At 50.3% G+C, this 19,667-nt stretch overlaps 1 protein-coding gene, 1 pseudogene and 1 gene segment (V, D, J or C); all 3 read right to left on the reverse strand.

Moving 5' to 3' along the window:
* LOC134737569 (breakpoint cluster region protein-like) lies at window positions 1–3,229 on the reverse strand (annotated as a pseudogene).
* Window positions 3,230–3,323: 94 nt separating this feature from the next.
* Window positions 3,324–4,745, reverse strand: LOC129022946 (breakpoint cluster region protein-like). Its single transcript, XM_063662934.1, has 2 exons — window positions 4,460–4,745; window positions 3,324–3,597 (listed from the first exon to the last, which is right to left on the reverse strand). Exons 1-2 carry the CDS (start codon window positions 4,743–4,745, stop codon window positions 3,452–3,454), a joined length of 432 nt encoding a protein of 143 aa, XP_063519004.1. The 3' UTR covers window positions 3,324–3,451.
* A 10,219-nt stretch (window positions 4,746–14,964) lies between these two features.
* On the reverse strand, window positions 14,965–15,465 carry LOC129022950 (immunoglobulin lambda variable 5-52-like). The segment is given in 1 exon segment: window positions 14,965–15,465. A coding segment is annotated over 1 exon segment (501 nt).
* Window positions 15,466–19,667: the final 4,202 nt, after the last annotated feature.

Consider the following 19,667-nt stretch of genomic DNA (forward strand, 5'->3'; position numbering starts at 1 on the left):
CGGTTGCCAGACAGAGCCGCACTGGGTGCTGGTGTCATCCAGGGACCCCACACACTTCCATAAATGTGATCCTGCTTCCCTCTGGGCAGCTGCATCCTCTCCTCCTGCAGGACCATCTGGAAACTTGGCTCTCAGTTTGCTCTCCCTTCTCTCCTCTGCCTGCCCTAAGCCCCTCTTTCTAAAAAAGTGATGCAATGTTCCTGGGGTTATGTCTTGAAAATACTTGGCGGCCTCCACTCTTCTGTTTTCTTTGAGCCAGGTGGTCAGGATGGTTTACAAAGAATGCCTGGGCTCCCCTGCAGGTGCCAGCAGATGGTGTAGCAAATGGTCCTGTGCCTCCACCTGCTCTGGGAGGGAGTCTCCCATCTCTAGGCCTGGCCCCTTCCTAACCCTCCACGTATCCTGTTCTCCAGAGACTTCGGAACCCACTCCTGAGAACAGTGGAGCCAGGTGCTTAGAGGAAGACCAAATGCTGCCAGGACACGGATTGTCCAGGGATTACATTCCAGCATCTTATTAGGTATCTGGATCTGTTGGGAAAAAAATTAGAAAGTATGTATAAAACTTAAAAATTATTCAAGTATCAAAAGGTTATTTAGGATGAAAGTTTTAAAACAAGTCATCAGCAAGCTGCTACCAACAAGTGGAGACTTATACAAAAGCTGAGCAAGTCCACTGAGCTGAGAGGACAGAAATGAAGTCACCTGTGCTGCGGCAGGGGCAGGGACACTTGGGGCAGGGAGTGTGTGGGCAGAGAAGCCAGAGAAGTCCAGGCCTGTGGAAGCCAAACAGGAGAGCGTGGGCCGGAAGGGCGGTCAGGATCGGGGGACGAGGTTGCTCTCCCTGGAGAAGGAACCCTAAAGTGTGTAGCCTGGGATTCCCTCCCTGGGGGGTCCTGTCCCCCGACATTTCACGGGCCTTCTGAGCTGCCTTCCAAGGAGGACAAACACGGCAACAAAAGACCTATTTCTGCACAAAAATCCTTCTGGAAAGAAAAAGAAGAAAGCCAAGAATGGAGTCAAAACGCTACCCAGTGCTGACTAAGCCTCTCAAACCCTGTTCTAAGTGGAGTGTGGTTTCTAAGTCAGGGAAAGGGAAGAGGACCCACCCACACAGGCCATGGCCCCCACAGGATGAAGCAGCAGCGTTTATTCAAGATACAACAGTGAGGGAATCCAGTCACGTTCCCTTCTCCCCAGAGAGGGCGCTTCTTGACAAGCCATTCAGTAGAAATCTTTTAGACTCTATAAGTTCAGTTCATAAAAACCACTCCTTTCACCCTGTCTCCCAGAGCCAGGCCTGGACTCTGAGATGAACTGGCTTGGGGCGCCCTCAGGTGGCCACAAAAAAACCCACAGTCTGAGGCTAGCCTGGGGCTTTCAGACCTGGGTGGGATCTGCCCAGGCCACCTGTCTTTCTGCTTTGGGCCGCTGTCTCTTGGCAGATGGCCTGACAGTTGGGAGTGGCCCAAGGATGCCTCAGAAAATCTTGATTCCCACTCTACAGATGGCCCGATTAGCCAGAGGTTTCCAGGCTGCCTGTCCGCCTCCAGGAGATGGACTGGGACCTTTAGACATTGGTGGAGAACAGGATACTCTGTCTCTTGCTGTCCAGGGCAGGGATGGCCTCCAGCCACAGGAAGCACCTGGACCTGCCCGGGCAGAGTGGGGAAGAGGAGAGTGGCTCAGAGGGGGGCTCACAGCTGCTGGTGGGGAGGTCTTTGGGGCCCAAGTCCCCAAGTCCACCTCAGGTGCTAGAAACCCCTGCTAGTGTCATGAACCCCTTACAGTGAGATGGGGGTGGGGTGGGGTCCTGACAAGGCATGACTTGTTGGGTGGGGGGTGGTTATTTATTTTAGAGATGCCCAGGGCCTTGCTCTGTCCCCCAGGCTGGAGTACAGTGGCTCCATCATGGATCACTGCAGCCTCTAACTCCTGGGCTCAAGCAATCCTCCTGTGTCAGCCTCCCAGATATCTAGGATTACAGGTGTGTGCCACAATGCCTGACTAACTTTTCTTTGTATTTTTTTCTAGAGAGGGGGTTTGCTACATTGCCCAGACTGGTCTCAAACACCTGGGTTTAGTTGTCCTGCCTCAGCCTCCCAAAGTGCTGTGATTACAGGCATGAGCCACCACACCCGAACACTTGGGGTGATTTTAAGCCCCCAGCAAGGTGCACCAGCAGGACCAGGAGGTGGCCTGTGCACCCCCTATCACTCCCATCCATGCAAACCTAGGCAAGTCCCTCTCTCTGAATCTCAGCCACCACCACATACAATGCAAGTCGGAAAATGGGCAGGACTGGGGGTGGGGCAGGCAGAGGCCACCTCTGTCAGGCTGGGGTGGCATTGGCTAGAGACTATCTTCCCATACCTGGGACATGACCTCCAAGGACCTGCTGTCAGTCATGGTGATGGCTTGGATTGGCAGGGAGCTTGCTCTCTTTCTCGGAGGGCTGGAGCAGCGTGGGGCCAAAGACAGTGGCAAGGTTGTGCAGGGACACCTCATTGACTGCCTCCTTCTCTGCCACCCTGTAGAGGACTGAAGCAGAGGGTGCTGTTTCAATGCCACCACCAGGAGAGAGGCAGAGGGGCTGTGCTGTGCTAGAGTCCTCAGGGAGGGAGTGACCTTGACCCTGGCTGTGCTGCAAGCTGACTCCAGCCTTGGTACTTCTGGATCTCAGTGGCCCAGGACAAGGGGCCAACCCTGGGCTGGTGGGGAGGTCTCCACCTTGATGTGACTGGGAGGGAAGAGGGGGATCCAAGTGCACTGCTGGCCATGGCCAAAGCTCTGAGCTCTTTGTTAAGGCCACAGTGCAGAGGGAGGAGGGTGGCAAAGAGGAGAGGCAGGGGTGGGGGTGGCAGCGGTGCTAGTCCTTAGAAGCAGTGAGTTATTGCAGATGGGGGTCGGGGGAAAACGTCCTTGGTGCTGGGGGTCTGGTGGGAGTAGAGGGGCACCCCACAGCCTGGAGACCTGGAGTCCTGGGCAGCCACAAGAGAGCTGGGCTACCATTCCAGGTGGTCTAGAAGGAAAAGGAAGATGAGCAGGTTGGCCTCCGGCAGGGACAACAGCAGGTTGAGCATGCAGCTCTTCTTTGCAACTGGGTCTGAAAGAGCTGCAGGAGGCAGTGGGTTACTCCTCTGGGTTACAACAAGCCGGAGACCTCTCCCGAGGTGGTCACATGGAGCACCCGGGACAGGAGTCCTTGCGCAGTTTAGGCTCATCATCATCATCACACCCACAGCGCTGGCCACCAGTGAGGACCCTGTGAGGGGCACCTGTGTGGGGTGTGAACCACCTAATCACCTTTTCTCTACCTCGCAGGGGTCAGCAGCAGCAGGGTACCCGACCATGCCAGAGGGGGCATAGCTCGGTTTCCCACACCTCACTTTTCACAGCCTCCAAGGGCAGCAGTGCACGTGGAGGAGACGTCTCCCACGAGGCCAAGGCCTCTAGTGCTCACCGATGCCCTCTGCAAAGTTGGGGTAGAACTCGTCAGTGAAGAGGGGCCCGGGCAGCTCACGGAAGTATAGCTTCAGCGTGCCTGCAATGGCGTTCACGTCCATCTCGCTCATCATCACCGACACGTCCTTGTTATCTGGAAAGAGCACAGAAATGCAGCAGCCTCCTTGAGGATCCTGAGTGAGTCGCCCGCCATCCCTGCCTTGGCTAAATCACCGTCCCTGCCACGCTGACCACTGTGTGGTCCCTCCCGGGCTTTGAGCAGCTCACGTGACTCCTCCCAAGAGCTGTGCATGGTTCTGTGTCTGCAGAATTGATAGGGGTGCGTGGGCATTCCCATTCCTCTCCCCTGCTTGGCCCGATGTGATGGCCAGGAGGAGGCCAGCGTGGCAGGACACAGCGCCTGTGTGGGGACTGGGTGGCTCTGCCCTGTACACAGCAACCACTCCTGCACCAGTGTCTTCCCATAGCAGGAAGGCCGGAGGAGAATCTGACTGGTTTCAGTGTTTGAACCGGTGTCTTCCTTTGGACCCAATTGGCCATTGGTACTTACCTCCCTACCACAGGCCAGGTCCATTCTGGGCCCCCAGAGGGAGCTGAAACTACCACAGGGCCCTCCCAGGGATGCTGGGCATTCTAGGGGCCCTGGTCAGGGTGGGTGGTGTGTGCTGCAAAGAAGGGTCTGCAGGCACAAAATCCTGTTGCTTTGAAGATGCTGGGAAGGACCCTCTGGGGTCTCAGTGCCCTCACCTGGCATTTGAGGCACATCCAGGTCCTTCAAAGCCTGTGAGGGTTGGTGAGATGGAGGTGGAAAAACTGGCTTCTATAGAAGCTGTTTGTGCAACTCTTGTTTTCTCTTTTTTAAAAATAATAAAACAGTAAATGAAGAAAAGACACAGAGAAGGATGTGACATGCCTGGGCCATGGAGCGCTCTGAGGTCTCATCGCGGACACCACTGCCCACACCTCCATCCCGTCCTGCGCAGGCCGACACTCACTGACGTTGAAGGCTGCCTTCAGTGCCTGGATGTCTGCGGCCACTCCGGACCCGCGGTAGATGCCCACCTCCTCCATGCCTCGGCGCTCGATCTCCACACACTGGCGCATGATGTAGGGCACCTTGGACCTCTCTCTCCTGCGGGAGGAGGGAATGTTCTCAGTGTCCCAACAGCCCTGCTTGGGCCATAACACAGGAGACCTGCTCCCTATCTGCACACCCGGAGGCGGGGTGAGGACGGTGACGAAGGTACCCAGGTCTGGGGCTGCACACAGAGCCTTCTGCATGCCTGTCCTCCCTCTGCAAGCTCTGTCCTCATTGCATGTACTTTCTCAGGAAACTTTCAAGCGGCCACAACCCCTGTGAATCACACATGATCTTTGCGGGAAGGTCAGGAGGCCTGTCTAAGTCAAGTCAGCACAGGAAGGGCATCTGACAGATTCCAGGCCTGAGGTTAGCAGCCTGTGCCCCCAGCTGGGAGATCAGACCTGGTATTGGTCCTGCCACCTACGTGCTGTGTGAGGAGAATCCCTGACCCCTGCCCTAGGCCTAGGCCTTAACAAACATCTGACGAATGAATGAAGGGTTGCCTCAGCACCAGTGCTCCAAGTCCTGTGATGCTAAGTGCTTTTCTCCTCTGAGTCTTAGCAATGGACAATTCCAATACCACCACACAGGACACTAGAGTAAGAATACTTCAAAGTTAGTGCTGTGCTGAGGCCTTAACTTTAGTTCTGTTTTGCAACTGGATTTAGGAGCACATCAAAGCCGCTTCTCAAGCCACCCTCATTAGCAGGGCTTATTTGGAGGAGCTGCTGATGGAGTCCTCGCTGCTCATGCCCAGAGCCCTCCCTGAGTGCTATGCAAGTGGCTGCCATGCAGTTGGGGGTGGGGCGTGGTGTTTAGACACAGATAGGAGTCCAGGGTATGACTGATGGAGGCCCCGGCCCACGTGACCAGCAAGGTCAGGGGCCCAGCTGGATTCCATCCTGGGGAAGCAAATGAATTCTCAGAGGAAGTGGTCTGTGTCTGCATGAACTGCTCTCAAACCAACAAACAGGCTTCTCTTGCCAACTGACCCATGACAAAGGGTTCAAGATTGTTTGAAATAAAAAAAAAGGGAGCAGGGAGGCAGTAGGTCCTGCAAAAGTAAATTGTTTATTTTACAATAAGAAAGTGATTACATATTTCATTTTTTTTACAATGGTCAAAAATTAGAAGTGATTGTGAAGATGATGTCTACCCACCTTGCTGATGAGTAGGATGTGATTTGGCTCTTTAGGAAACTGAATTTGCAGAACTTAAGAATATTGATTTATAAAGGGCATGGCCATTGACCCAGTCCATCTTATGCAAACCTGGATTCCATAAATAATATTTAAAAATGAAAGTATTGGGGTGGAGGTTGCAGTGAGCGGAGATCGCGCCACTACACTGCAGCCTGGTCGACAGAGTGAGACTCTGTCTCAAAACGAAAAAAAAAAAGAAGAAGCCATTCCCAACGTTGCTCATCAAATTATGACCATAAATTTCCAGGATCAGACTAACGGCTAAAGAGACTGATCCATCAACACCAAGCAGAGAATAAAGCAGATTTCTTTTTTTTTCTGTTTTGGAGAGCCTCTAGGAACTTGAAAAATACATATACCACACTCTTAAGACCCGGTGGTTCTTAATCAGGGATGTTCATTAAAATGCTGGAAAACTGTAAAGACTTCTAGGTCCCACCCAAGGAGATTTTGCTTCTGATTGACTGGCTAGTGGCCTGGCCATTGGTATTTTGAAAAATCCCTCCAAGTGATTCTTTTACATCCCAGATAGAAAACCCTAAATTAAAGGTGAAAAAACCAGACACCAAGTAGCATTTAAATAAATGTCAACTTTAACTCCACAAAGCATCTGGTTGCATGTGGACAGAAAGAGAAGGAAAGAGGGCCCTATATCTGGATAACTTAGAAATGTGCTTCCCATAGCAAGATATCTACCAAAATTAAAACCATATTTGAGGATGCTGGCACTGCGAGCAATACATAAATGATGCATGTAACATCATTTAATATGATCTTACTTTTAAAAATGAGTAGAATGGTGTTTTCTAGCTGTTAGTTTTTCCAAATGTCAATATAGAAATTAGTCTTCTGCAGCTGCAGAGGCAATTCAGTTTCCAGCTTGCTTGTGTGTGGCCTAGAGCCATAACATGGCCCAGGGCATCTCTGATCCACCCCTCCCACAACCACCAAAGCCAGAGACAACCAAATGCCTTGGACCATCTGGTGAGAGAGGTAGCTGCATGGCAGTAAGAGTCCTGCTCTGAAATGACAAGAGCCTTAAGGCCTAGTGTTGACTTACTGCTAACTTGCTGACACTGCACACTTGCTGAGTGATCTTGGGTGAATCCTTTCACCTCTCTGAGGTTCACTGTGAAATGAGAGTCAATGGTCAAACTTAAACACCTTCAGAGGTTGGGTAATATCAGTGAGTAAAATGGACCAGGCACAGCACAAAGCGGAATGGTGCAGACTGTGGCAAGTTGAGAACTTATGCCTCTGTAAAGGGGGCAGCCACCACTCAGTTACTGCAGATTACTCCCTCTTTGCTGAGGACAGTTGCACAGGTAGTGCACTGCAGAAGGGTAACACCTTAGAGGGGTGTCATTTGCATCACAGATGCAAAATTCATGGGTGAAGACTGATGTAGTTTGTCCCTAAAGTTTTGCTTTGATTTGAAGATATTTATCCATGTCAGTTTCCTGAAAGATGTCTATAGAAGGTTTTGAGGAATGGGTACCTTTTAATTTGCTACTAAACTAAACCCCAAGGGCCCATTATATGCCAGCGTGGTCCTAGAGATTCCACACTCATTCAGTTCCTTTTCATCATAGGAAGTGGGCATTATAATATCAGGTCCACTGATATTATAGGCTACGAAACCCCCAGGAGAAAGCTTGATCTGCTGCAAACTGGGCACACAGTGCCTGAGCTGAGTGCAGACGGGCTCTCTCCACAGGGACAGCTCAGAGGAGGAGGCGCTTGCTCAGGCTGCTTAGTGTGACTAGGAGTTCACCGAGAGTGAAACAGATCTTCATACAAGGGAAAACAGGCCATGGGGATGCTCAGCCCCTTCCAGGGCAAGGCATTGAGATTGTGGGCACTGAAGTGGCAGCTGCAGGTGTAGAGGTGGTTGTGTGTCCCAGGCCTCCGGCAGGGAGGATGTACGGGGCCCTCGGGTGATCCTCCTCCATCTGCTAGGGAGATGCTGTGCCTATTCTCAGTTCTCCTATGAGAGACTCAGCTCTGGCAAAGTTCCAGGACAACTTCTAGAACTTGAGACAGGAGCCCTTGCAAGGGACATTCCTGGGCACCTGGAGGAAGACAACAGCAGAGGAATTAGGGAAGGAATGGAGTGGTATGTGTCTCAGAGGTGGCAGACAGGGACAGGGACAACTGAACCGCAGGCTGTGGCAGAGGAGGAGATGGCCCAGAGTGTGTGGTAGGTGGAGGGTGACTTTGAGAGAGGCTGTGAAGCTACCGCTGACAGGGGTGAGGCAGGTGGAGAGCATATCTGAGGGGCTGCAGTGGGTCTGGTTGTACTTTTGTCACATTGTGGTCATGACACAACAGTGTGGAAACAGGTTAGCACAATTTAGAGACAATCAGGGCCACAGGCTTGTTTTTGTCTCTAAAAGTGTAATGCAGGTGTCACCCACCAGACAGAGGACTTGGAAAAGTCATTCATTCATTCTTTAAACACTTATTTAAGGAAGGCCTGACATTTCAGACACTGGGGATGTAACAGAGGTTTGGGGACAAGGCCCTGGTCACTGGAGCAGGAGGAGCTGGGCACAGAATGGGAATGGAGATGACCCCAGAGCACACCCCAGGATTGAAAACTTTCTAATGTCCCCTAGAAGAATTGACTCTAATTTAGAGTAAGTGTTATTCAAAGATCTCTCCCTCCCCAGCATGCAGCTTGGGCTGAAGGGGCATCTCAGTGGCTGCAGGGCCTATGGGTGGCAAAAGCTCCAAGACACCTTGGTTCTGACCTCACATGGATCCCAGGTGGAAGAGCAGGCACTGGGGAGAAGGGCACAGCCCCTGTCCCAGTTGAGGATACAGCAGCTGGTGATGGTGGTCATGGAAGTTCCCCAATCAGATGCCCCTCCAGGAGAACCTGCAGGAGGAGCAGAGGTGACTGATGTCCTCCTGCCCCTAGGCTGGATCCAGGCAATGAGGAGCCAAGGGGTGGCCACAGCCAGGTCTTCCCACAGGAAGCAGGGATGCTCCAATGGGCACCCCCATGTGAAGATCTACTCAGTCTGCTGAGGCTTTTTCTGACCTGCCTGTGGTCTGGGGCTCTTCATACCCACCCTTCCCCCACCCTCTGCTTGCACAGGGGTCAGAGCTATGAAGCACCCTTCCTATGCCAGTTCCTTTCCCATGTGTCTTTCACCAGTATACTTTGTCTCCCCCAAAATAACTTCTGTATGTAATCCCCTCTTGTCATCTGCTTCTCATTGGCTCCACACTAAGAAGAAAAAGAAGAAAAGTAAGAAAAAGAAAGAAAGAGAAAGAGAGAAAGAAAGAAAGAAAGAAAGAAAGTAAGAAAGAAAGAAAGAAAAAGAAAGAAAGAAAAGAAAAGAAGGAAGAAGGAAGGAAGGAAGGAAGGAAAGAAGGAAGGAAGGAAGGAAGGAAGGAAGGAACAGTGACAGCCAGCCAAGAGCTCTTAGTTGAACTGCTCTAGAATCCTGGCTTTCCTCTCTTCTGCCAACGTTCTACCATGAGGCCAGGTGCTCCTGGCGTCAACCCTCCTTCATCCACCTTCTTCATGACGATCGAGCAATAGGGAGAGATGCCAGTTCATTATGGGATAATGATCGAGCAATAGGGAGGTGTTGAAGGAGAAGCACTCATCAATAGGGAAAGATCCCAGTTCATCTTGTGGGTGTTCCACTCTGAGGAACAGGAGGGACCATCCTGCCCTCCCTGGACAAAGCCTGGCTTCATCAGCTTGAGATGGGACCGAAGGGCTTGTTATGTGTAAACGTTGGAGGTACTTAGACAAGTAGAATTGGGGAATTGGAGGGGAGCAGATGTCTGAATTGAAGGGAAAAGGAAGGACTGCAGGCTCCCAGCTCCCCATAGCTCTGTAAGTCACCATTGTCTTTCCAGCACAAACCAAAATCTCCTCTCACCACCACTTACCCTGGAGAGAGTGTCCCTGCTAAGCCAGTACTATCTGCATGTCCTGTGCAGAGATAACCAGTCTGAAAGCTTCTATTAGCATTGGCTTAACTTGGAGACTTAGTGGAGAAGTCCGTGGATCTGAGAAGCCCCCAAGTTCCTCAAGGGCAATGGCAAAAGTGTCTATGAGACGGCAATGGTGGGGAGCAGTGAACTGGGCAGGAAGGAAAGAGGTGTGATCTACATCCACATGGGAGAAGCATGCTGCTGCACCATGAGAGACAGTAATAGTCAAGCAGCAGCCCGGGGAGCCTCAGAGAGGCCACATGGACAGAACTTGAAGGCTAAGATGGGTCTCAGTCCCGTGACGGTCACATTTTATTTCTCAGCATGATTTTGTGTTTTCTCATTGATGGACACTGATGTAAGCATCAACATAATAATAATCCACACTAATTCCTTCAGTGCGAGACAGAGTGACCTTCTGAACAAAGGCCCCAGACAGTGAGGGAGAATGAGTCAGCTGTCCACACCAATAGGGAAATTCGATCAGGAGTTCCCCGCTATGGCTCCGTTGCTCACCCTCAGCAGCAGCCACCTGCTTATGTAGATGACACAGTGAGAGAGAATGAAACCAGGCCACAGGAAAGGTGCTGTGGAGTCTGTCTCCCAGGATCTCATTTCAGTGGCTCTGCTGCAACATGTGCGGTCACAGGGCAGTAATGAGACGTTGACGGCTTCATGAATGTGCCGTAGCAGTGATCAGTCACTTTCTCCAGTGCCCTAGAGAACCGTGAGTGATTCTCCACCTGGCCTGGTCCATCTTGGCTGCCCTTTCAAAACCAGCTTCACAGCACAAGTACATACTTATTTTATTTTTTATGTTTTAATCTATTTTCATTGAGGTGAAATATACATATATAATTTACTATCTACAGTTTATAAGTGCATGGTTATTTTAAGACTCCATATAACACAAAAGTACATATAATTTTAAAAAACTTTACATTCCTTTTTTCATCTTCTACCCTGAAGGAACTCTCCAAAGTTACTTTTCCTCCCCAACATCTAATAGTGTCTACAAGGAGCCCACACCATGTCTTCCTATAGGTCCATTGGACCGTCCCTCAGTACACTGAAAAGGTTGGAGGAAGTTCACAGGTTTGTATCTTGTTTCCCTATGGGCTCCCACACAATGCAGTCCTCAAGGTTCCTGTCCTGTGCTAAATGGTAAAAATCAGCACAGAACCAATGCGGAACACTGAGGAAATCACAAACATAAGTGGCATATATTTTGTCATAAATCTATGACTCCAGGGCCCATCTTTTAGATGGTGGATAAGAATCCTTCCAAAGCCCCAACCAGACATGTGGTGCTCATCTTAGGAGTTCATCTTTTTCTGGCCCCCAAAAACCTCTCAATCTCATTCGTTTTTTACCAATTACTTCTTCATTTTGTATCTAAAATTGCTCCTTTTGCTTTTTTTCACTTAGGAATCTATAAAAAGACACCATCATCTCATCCTGAATTATTTCCTCTGAAACATAAGTAGTGTGCCTGTCTCTGGTGTTGCCTCAGTTTACCTTGCAATCCATTCTCCATTCTGCACCTGAAGAGCTCATAAATACCAGCTAAGGATTTACTATCTACAGGGACTCCATGTGGCCTCTGTGGCCATGTGCACACTTCTCAGGATCTGTCCTCTTCATGATCTGTTTACATTATACCTTTCTGTCGTCTGGACACATCTAGAATCACTTCCCCTAATCCTGTCCCCGCTGAGATCTGCCATACCCAAGCCAAACACAAGTCATATTAATTAGTTAAATGAACAGCTGTTTTGTCCCTATTCTTGGCAAATGCTATTACCGACACCTGGAATACTCTATCATCGCTCCTCCTTATAGCTCACCTCCATTAATACTAAAGATATCATATTAGATCTCTTATTAGGCCTCTAAGGTCAGGCATCTGTGACCTAAAGGTTTCCCATCACAAACCCTGTCTGGGGAGTAAACTCCATAGGTGTCCCCACGCAACTTTTAATTCTCCTAACACATCTGATGATGGTGAGTGGCAGAAACAGGAGGAGATGGAGCTCTAGAGGCAGCATTGAGAAAGTTGGCCTTTGGAAAACTACAGAAGGAAGTTGTGTTGTGGCATTACTGTTCCTGTGCTAGAAATGACAGCAAGGGGTCAATGCACACTGTAATGGTGCAAAGTCCCCTTAACTGATCACCACATAGAATTGAAAGATTGTTGGCAGAAAAGATGAGTAAGTGAACCATCTTTTAGCTACTCCAGGCATCCTTCTTTTTATCAGTTTCTCTATGAAATGAAATCAGAGGTTAAGTAAACATATCTAGACTCTCTGTTCTTTATATTCACTATTAACAATCTGTGTAATGCTTATCATTAAACAGATCATAAAATACTTTAGAATTGGGCTGCAGGTCAATATTAGTTGAATGAGAAATTCTAAACAGTCTTAACTGAATTTGTGGGCATTGTTAGTACTCCCAACTTTAAAAAGGTCCTTTAGTTAAGAGCCCCTTCAAACGTCCAATAGTGTCCACAAGGAGCCCACATCATGCCTTCCTAGAGGTCCACTGGACAATTCCTCAGTGCAGTGAATAGGTTGGAGGAGCTCACAGGTTTGTATCTCATTTCCCCGTGGGCCCCCACACAATGCAGTCCTCAAGGTTCCCGTCCTGTGATAAACAATACACATCAGCACAGTCCCCAGGCTTCAGCCCAGAAGTGGTGAGGGAGGCCATGTTGTTTGACTTGTACCCAGGGAAGAGGAGAGTCTTGATGGTAAATGTATCACAAGATAACTCATAAAGATACAGAGGGAGAGATGTGGTATTTTTGGAGAGAAAATTGGGGAAGTCATGAGTAGACAAGTCCACCTCCAGCATTCAGGCAGGAAATCGGAGAGAGCTGATGGGGACAGGCTGAGAGCTGAGCCAGGATGGGGTCACTCTGGGGAGTTTCTGTATCACTTCCCCATGGGTCTGGAGAACTGTGTGATTACCGCCGCTATCACAAGAATGACAGTAGTAGTTGACCTCATCCTCAGACTGCAGCCCAGAGATGGTCAGGGAGGCAGAGTTGGATGGAGCTGCTGGAGCCAGAGAACCAATGTGTAACACTGAAGGGTCTTCAATGCATAACACTGAAGGGTCTTTTGTTATCATTGTAGATTATGGCGGTGGGGGCACTGCCCAGGCGCTGATGGCACCAATGCACATATTTGCTCTCAATGCTACCACTGCTCCAGGTGCTGAAGATGGTGTTCTTTTGTCCCAGAGACCCTGACAGAGTGGGACTGAGTGAACACATCCTCCCACCAAGACCCTGAAAGAAGGGAACAACACAGAGAACAGTGAGGACAGATCAGGCCTGCTTCCCAGAGAGGAGGGAAAGGTCATCATCGCAGGTGACATCCAGGAGCTTCCCTTGAATTCTCTGCAGGCAGCCACCTGTGCAATGTGTGAAGAAAGGGAGGATGCATGGAACCCAGGCCACAGTGGAGATGCCCCAGGCTCTGCTGCCTGAGTCCATGGCCAGGACTGAGCCCACCATCACCTCTTAGCCATCACATTGATTCTAAGGGTGGGAGGACTCCATGCAAATCTTCCCCATTTCTGGAGGCTGTGCAAGCCCCTCCTTTAACCTCAGTCTGAACTACAGCTGAGAAAAGGAAACACTGTAGAAGGAGAAAGACTTTCACCCCAGAGAGGACACAGCAACACCTTCCTGAAGCAAGAAAAAGGGGGCTTTCAGCTGAGGAGCCCTAAGCAGGTGCTTAGCCCACAGCACCCTCTGGTAAATGTGGGAGTCATGTGGACTTCAGGCAGGCACTGGTTCCCAAGGCTCCAGCCCCCCACACCACCACCACCACCAAAATTTCCATCTTTTCAGATTGGCTTCTGTCATTTAGCAATATGCACGTAGCTTTCTGCATATTCTTTTGTGCCCCAGTACCTCCTTCTTACTGTAGAATAATACTTCATTCTTTGGGTTACCAAGGCTTGTGGATCCATTTGCCTATTGAAGAACACATTGGTTGTTTTCAAGCTTTGACAATCATGATTAGAGTAGCTATAAGCATTTGGGTACAGGGTCTTGTGTGGCACATGTTGCTCATTTAGTTACATAGCTAGAAGTATATTCAGTTCAGCTAGGGTTCTGAATTGTAGGCTAAGAGTGTGTTCAGCTTTTTTAGAACCTGCCACCATGAGATCACCAATATTCTCATGTGTTGGAGAGATATGTCCTCACTCTGGAATATGCTAAGGCAAGGAGGGAGGTGACAGACAATTTTGTTAGAACGGTCTCTTTACACAAGAATGATGGATGTGGATTTTGTGTTTAAGGCTTGGATAAAGAGTCAGTGACCTCGAAATCACATGAAAGAATATGCAGAAAGCTTACTGTGCACTGTCCTAGAGTCATCTAGTTCCTGAATTTTGAGAAGCAAGTAATAGGTCACTCAGGCCTTCACTGGGGAAAGTGATGTTCAGAACCATGTCACCTCAGGTGCACACTGCAGATGACAACACAGTCTCAACCCAGCCATCCCCCATCCCACGCCTGCTGCAGCAACATTCTCCACACTCTCACATAAAAAGGGTTATCTGGGGCCAGGCATGGTGGCTCACACCTGTAACCCCAGCACTTTGAGAGGCCGAGGTGGGCAGATCATGAGGTCAAGAGATTGAGAAAAAACACGGTGAAACCCCGTCGCTACTGAAAAAAAAAAAAAAATTAGCCGGGCGTGGTGGCACATGCCTATAGTCCCAGCTACTAGGGAGGCTGAGGCAGGAGAATCGCTTGAACCCAGGAGGTGGAGGTTGCGGTGAGCCAAGATCGCACCATTGCACTCCAGCCTGGGCAACAAGAGTGAAACTCCATCTCAAAAAAAAAAAAAAGGATTATCTGTGCATTTACTCAGGTCTTCTTTAAGACCTGCATCTAAGCAATGTTTTATGACTTCTAGTGTGTAAAACAACAATTTTTGTCATACTTATCCTAAAGTATTTCATGCTTTATGCTATTTTCAATGTATTGACTTTTCAACTACTGATGGTTCCTTACTGATATAGAGAATACAATTCCCATCTGCATCCCTGTATTGTATCCCAATGCTCATATTAAAACTCTCAGAGCAGCAGCATCTCTGAGTCACTTCTAGACTCTGGGCTGAGATGAACCCCAACCCACCCCTCTTGCCTTCTTCAATATCAACTCTGAGAGATTTTACCCCTGAGCAAGGGATGTCTGCCTGTGAAATGTGAGCAAGGTAGGACTTTGTTAGACCTACTTGTCCATGGGAGCTCCAGTGCTGTTGATGTGACAACAGATGTCACCCCCTGAGCTAGATTTGGTCAGAGCCACCAGCAGGGGTGACTTCACTAGGGCAGGAGAGTAGAGGGGAGGTTTTTGTCTTACTTCCTCATGGGTCTGGAGCACTGTGTGAGTCTTAGAGTTGCCGTGCCATGTACCACAGTAATAGTCAGCCTCATCCTCAGGCTGGAGCCCAGAGATATGCAGAATCCCTGCATTGGCTGATGCATCATCGGAGCCAGAGATGCGGCTGGGAACTCCAGAGGCTTGGCCCTTATCAGAGTCTGAGTGGTAGTACAGGAGATACCGGGGAGGGTTCCCTGGCTTTTGTTGGTACCAGCTTATCCAGAAGTCCCCAACACTGAAGCCACTGCTCAGTGTGCAGGTGAGTCTGGCTGATGCTCCAGAACATGCAGAATGGGAAGATGGCTGAGTCTGCACAGGCTGGGAGAGGGAACCTGAAAGCACAGACATCATGGGTGATAAGGCAGTGCCCAGGGTAAAGCTTCTCGTAGGTCTGAGCCAGAGGGGATGGTGTAGGTTGGACACTGAGACTCAGTTTATAAGGACTTTCCCTACCTGTGCAGTGAGAGAGGAGTATGAGAAGGAGAAGAGTCCAGCCCATAGTGGACACAGCCCCTGAGCCCTAACAGTGGGCCTGGGCTGCCCCAGGTCTCCTTTTCTTCTCCATCCTCTGCCAGAGGAGGGGCTGCTCATGCAAATATGTTTCCATCCAAGGACTGCCCAGCCCCTCCCTGAGCCCTGGGGCTGAAGCTCAGCTCACACTGCAGACTGAGGAGGAGGAAGGTTTGGTTTCCCCCTTGGGAGGACCCTGGGAAGAAGCACCTGCTGAGACCATATGCAGGTCTCTGCTTAGGGGACTCTGCCAGGCCAGAGAGGACACAGCTCCTGAGTCCTCATCATTGAGCATAGGGCACAGGTTCCTTGGAGTGAATGGTTCTTACTAAGCAGCTGTGTAGGGACCATAGGGCAGTCCTGCAGCATCCCCTGCTGGTTGCAAGGCACACACCTCCTGATATAGTGTGGATGTGTGTCCTCTCTCAATCTCCTGTTGAAACGTAATCCCCAATGTTGCATGTGGCACCTGGTGGGAGGTGGTTGGGTCATCAGAGAGGATTCCGCGAGGCTTGGTGCTGTCCTCATGACAGTGGGTGAGTTCTTGCAAGATCTGATTGTTCAGATGTGTGGAACCTCCCGCCTTACTCTCTTTCTTGCTCCCACTCTGCCATGAGAGATGTCTGCTCCCACTTCATGTTCCACCGAGTAAAATCCCCTTGAGATGTCCTCAGAAGCCAAGCAACTGCAGGCACCATAACTCTTGTACAGCTTGCAGAACCATAAGCCAATTCAAACTCTTTTATTTGTAAATTTCCCAACCTCGAGTATTTCTTTGTAGCAATGCAAGAATGTTCTAACACATATACTTGGTAAATAAACTATTGCTAAAAGATACCTGATAGTACAAAAGCAGCTGTGGAACTCAGTCATGGCCAGAGACTGGAAGGGTTTGGGGGGCTCAGGAGAAAACAGTGTGAAAGGAAAAGTAAATATTGGGACCCCACTCAACCTGGGAACTGCTTGGAGCACACCTGCCTCCCATTCTATTGAAAGTCTCCCCTCTGCTCACTGAGATAAACACATACCTGATTGCCTCTTTTTGGAGAGGCTCATCAGAAGCGCAAAAGAATGCAACCATGTGTCTCTTATCTATCTAAGACTGGAAGCCCATTCCCTGCTTCAAGTTGTCCTGCCTTCACCTGGAGCCCCTTTCCAGACTGAACTGATGTACATCTTACATGTTGATTGATGTCCCATGTCTCCCTAAAATGTATAAAACCAAGCTGTACCCCTACCACCTTGGACACATGTCGTCAGGATCTCCTGAGGCTGTGTCACAGATGTGTCTTCTCAATCTTGGCAAAATAAGCTTTCTGAGTTAACTGAGACCTGTGTCCAATTTTGGGGGTTCACAACAGGAAGAGTAGAAAATGTTTCAAACTTTATAGAGACTGGTTAAATTGTTGTGATCAAAATGCTGATGGTGTTATGAACAATGAAGTATAGGCTGTCAAAGTCTCAGATGGAAAGTGAGTAACTTATTGGGAACTGGGGCAAATATCTCCCACGTTATACCTTAGGAAAGAGTTTGGCTGAATTCTATTCATGTTCCAGGAATCTGTGGAAGTTGGAACTTCAGAACAATCAAGAGTATCTGGCAGAAGAAATTTCTAGGCAGAAGGAGTTCAAGATGTGGCCTGGCTGTGTCTAACAGCCAATACTCAGATGTGAGATCAAAGAAATTACTTTAATTTGGAATTTATATTTAAAAGGAAAGCAGAGCATAAAAGATTGAAAAATTTTCAGCTTGACTATGTGGTAGAAAATAACATCCTCTTTTCCTGAAAAGAATCCAAGTGGGCTGCAAAACAATCACTTGCTAGAGGTATTTGCATAACTAAAGAGGAGCCAAGTGTTGATAGCCAAGACAATGGGAAAAAGACCTCAAAGGTATTTCAGATATCTCTGAGGCCGCCTCTCACATTACAGGTCCTGAGCCTAGGTGAACTGAATGGCTTGCTGGGTCTGACCTAGGGCCCCACAGTCCTGTGCAGCCTCATGGCTGATTCAGCTCCAGCCTTGGCTCAAGAGGCTCCGGATACTGCTATGCCACCGCTTTGGGGCGCAAACGCCATGATAAGCCTTGGCAGCTTCCCTGTGGTGTTAAACCTGAAGGTGTACAGAATGCAAGAGTGTTGGAGCCTCGATAACCTCCACCTAGATTTCTGAGGATGTATGGAAAAGCCTGGGTGCTCAGGCAGAACCCTCCCACAGAACTTCTACTAGGTCAGTGTGGAGCAGAAATGTGGGGTTGGAGGCCCCAGACCGAGTCCCCACTGGGGCACTGCCTAGTGGAGGTGTGGGAAGGAGGTCACTGTCCTCTGTATTCCAGAATGGTAGATCCACTGGCAGATTGTATCCTACACCTGGAAAAGCTGCAGGCACTTAACAGCCTATGAGAGCAGCCACAGGGGCCGAACCCTGCATAGCCAAACGGGTAGAACTGCTCTCAGCCTTGGTAGCCCACCCTTTACAACAGTGTGCCCTGGATGTGGGAGATGGAGTCAAAAAAGATTGTTTTGGAGCTTTAACATTTAATGAATGCCCTGCAGGGTTTCAAACCTCCATGACATCTGCAGCCCCTTTTTTATGGCAGTTTTTTCTCTTTTGCAATGGGCATATTTACCCAGTGCCTGTACCACCAGTGTATCTGTTGCAGGCACATCTGAGGCACACAGCCCTGATGGGAGCACCTCGGCTGTGAGCACCAGGCCAAGACTCCTGAGAACAGGCAGCCCAGTCCTGCGACTCCCACAGCCCCAGGACCAGACACCTGGGACCTGGACACTTGATACCTGGGCCTTTAACCCCCTACTCTGTCATCTCAGACCCCAGGCAGGAGGCCCAGTGTTCCAACACCCAAGCCCTGTGCTAGCAGCGTTCCGTGCTGTTCCCCAAATACTCACGGCTCTAATTCCCCAGACCTCCCCCAGACCTATAAAGTTCCCAGAAACTTCATACCCTGGGATTCTAATACCTGTGTCCTGAGCCCTGACACTCCCACATCTGAGCATCAGATTCCAATACCTCACTCCCTAGAGCCTGACGCCAGGGCCCCTGACCCCTGATCTACAGAGGCCTGCTCCCCGACCATGCGGGCACCAGTGCAGTGCTGCCTTGGTTCCTGGACCCCTGGGCCCACCCTGGGACCCCAGATGGGGTAAGGAGAGGCCCCAGAACCCCAAAGCAGACAGTGAGACCCCCAGCCGGCAGAGACCTCCCTGGGGACTCCAGGCTTGTAATTTCGAGCTCTTCTGGAAGGTCACTCAGGAACAGCCTTCCTGGTGTGCAAGGAGAAAACAAGCGCCTCGTTTCCTTCCCTGGTCTCCTGGTGTTCATGCTGCGCTCTGGTTCTGGAGAGTTCCAGACCGCCTCGCGGGGTCACCACCAACCATATCCAGAGTGAGGCACGTCTGAGCCCTGCCTGCTTCCTCCACACCCAGGTTGCCGGGGATGCTCCCTCCCCAGGCTCTCTCTCCATGTATGCAGTGGGATGGAGAACTGTGGCCACCTCGTGGGGTGGGGAAGCCGCCAACACAGCACAGGGCTCACTTGGGTCACTCAGGAGATGGAGAGGGACAACCCCTCCCCCAGCAGAGGTGCCACCCCCTCACCACGCCCTGGCGCGCTCTGGCAAGCACTGCCCTGCAGCCTCGGCTCCTTGGCTGGGCGCAGTCACGGGCAGGATCAGCTCCAAGTCCTCAGGAGACCAGCGCCCGGGCTCCTTAGCCCAGGAATGTCCAGAATCTGGGCACAGAGCCCAGGTCTCAGGCCACCGTGGCCCACCTGAGGCAGCTCCTCCTCGGCACTTCCTGTGGGGCCCGGCATGGAGGCACAATCCCAGAGGCAGCTGGAGGATGACCAGGGCCCATCAACCTTTGTGGAGAGGGTCCTGAATGGGGACTCAGGCAGGGTAGCATTGGTCAGGTTTGCCCCTTAGGTCTCAGAGAAAGTGCTGGAGAGGGTGAGGCTGGAAGTTGGGGGCCGGGTAGAGAACACTGGGTGGGGAGTTGAGCGGCCTCAGTGTGGCCTGCAGT

This window comes from Pongo pygmaeus, chromosome 23, assembly GCF_028885625.2.
Source record: "Pongo pygmaeus isolate AG05252 chromosome 23, NHGRI_mPonPyg2-v2.0_pri, whole genome shotgun sequence".
NCBI classification, from domain to species: domain Eukaryota; kingdom Metazoa; phylum Chordata; class Mammalia; order Primates; family Hominidae; genus Pongo; species Pongo pygmaeus.

Bases quoted from the DNA above. Each gene is read 5' to 3' on its own strand.
- LOC129022946 (XM_063662934.1), bottom strand. From the start codon at position 4,745: ATGCAGAAGGCTCTGTGTGCAGCCCCAGACCTGGGTACCTTCGTCACC. The intron at 3,598-4,459 runs GTGAGTGTCGGC...TGCTCTTTCCAG, and splicing joins GAAGGCAGCCTTCAACGTCA to ATAACAAGGACGTGTCGGTG.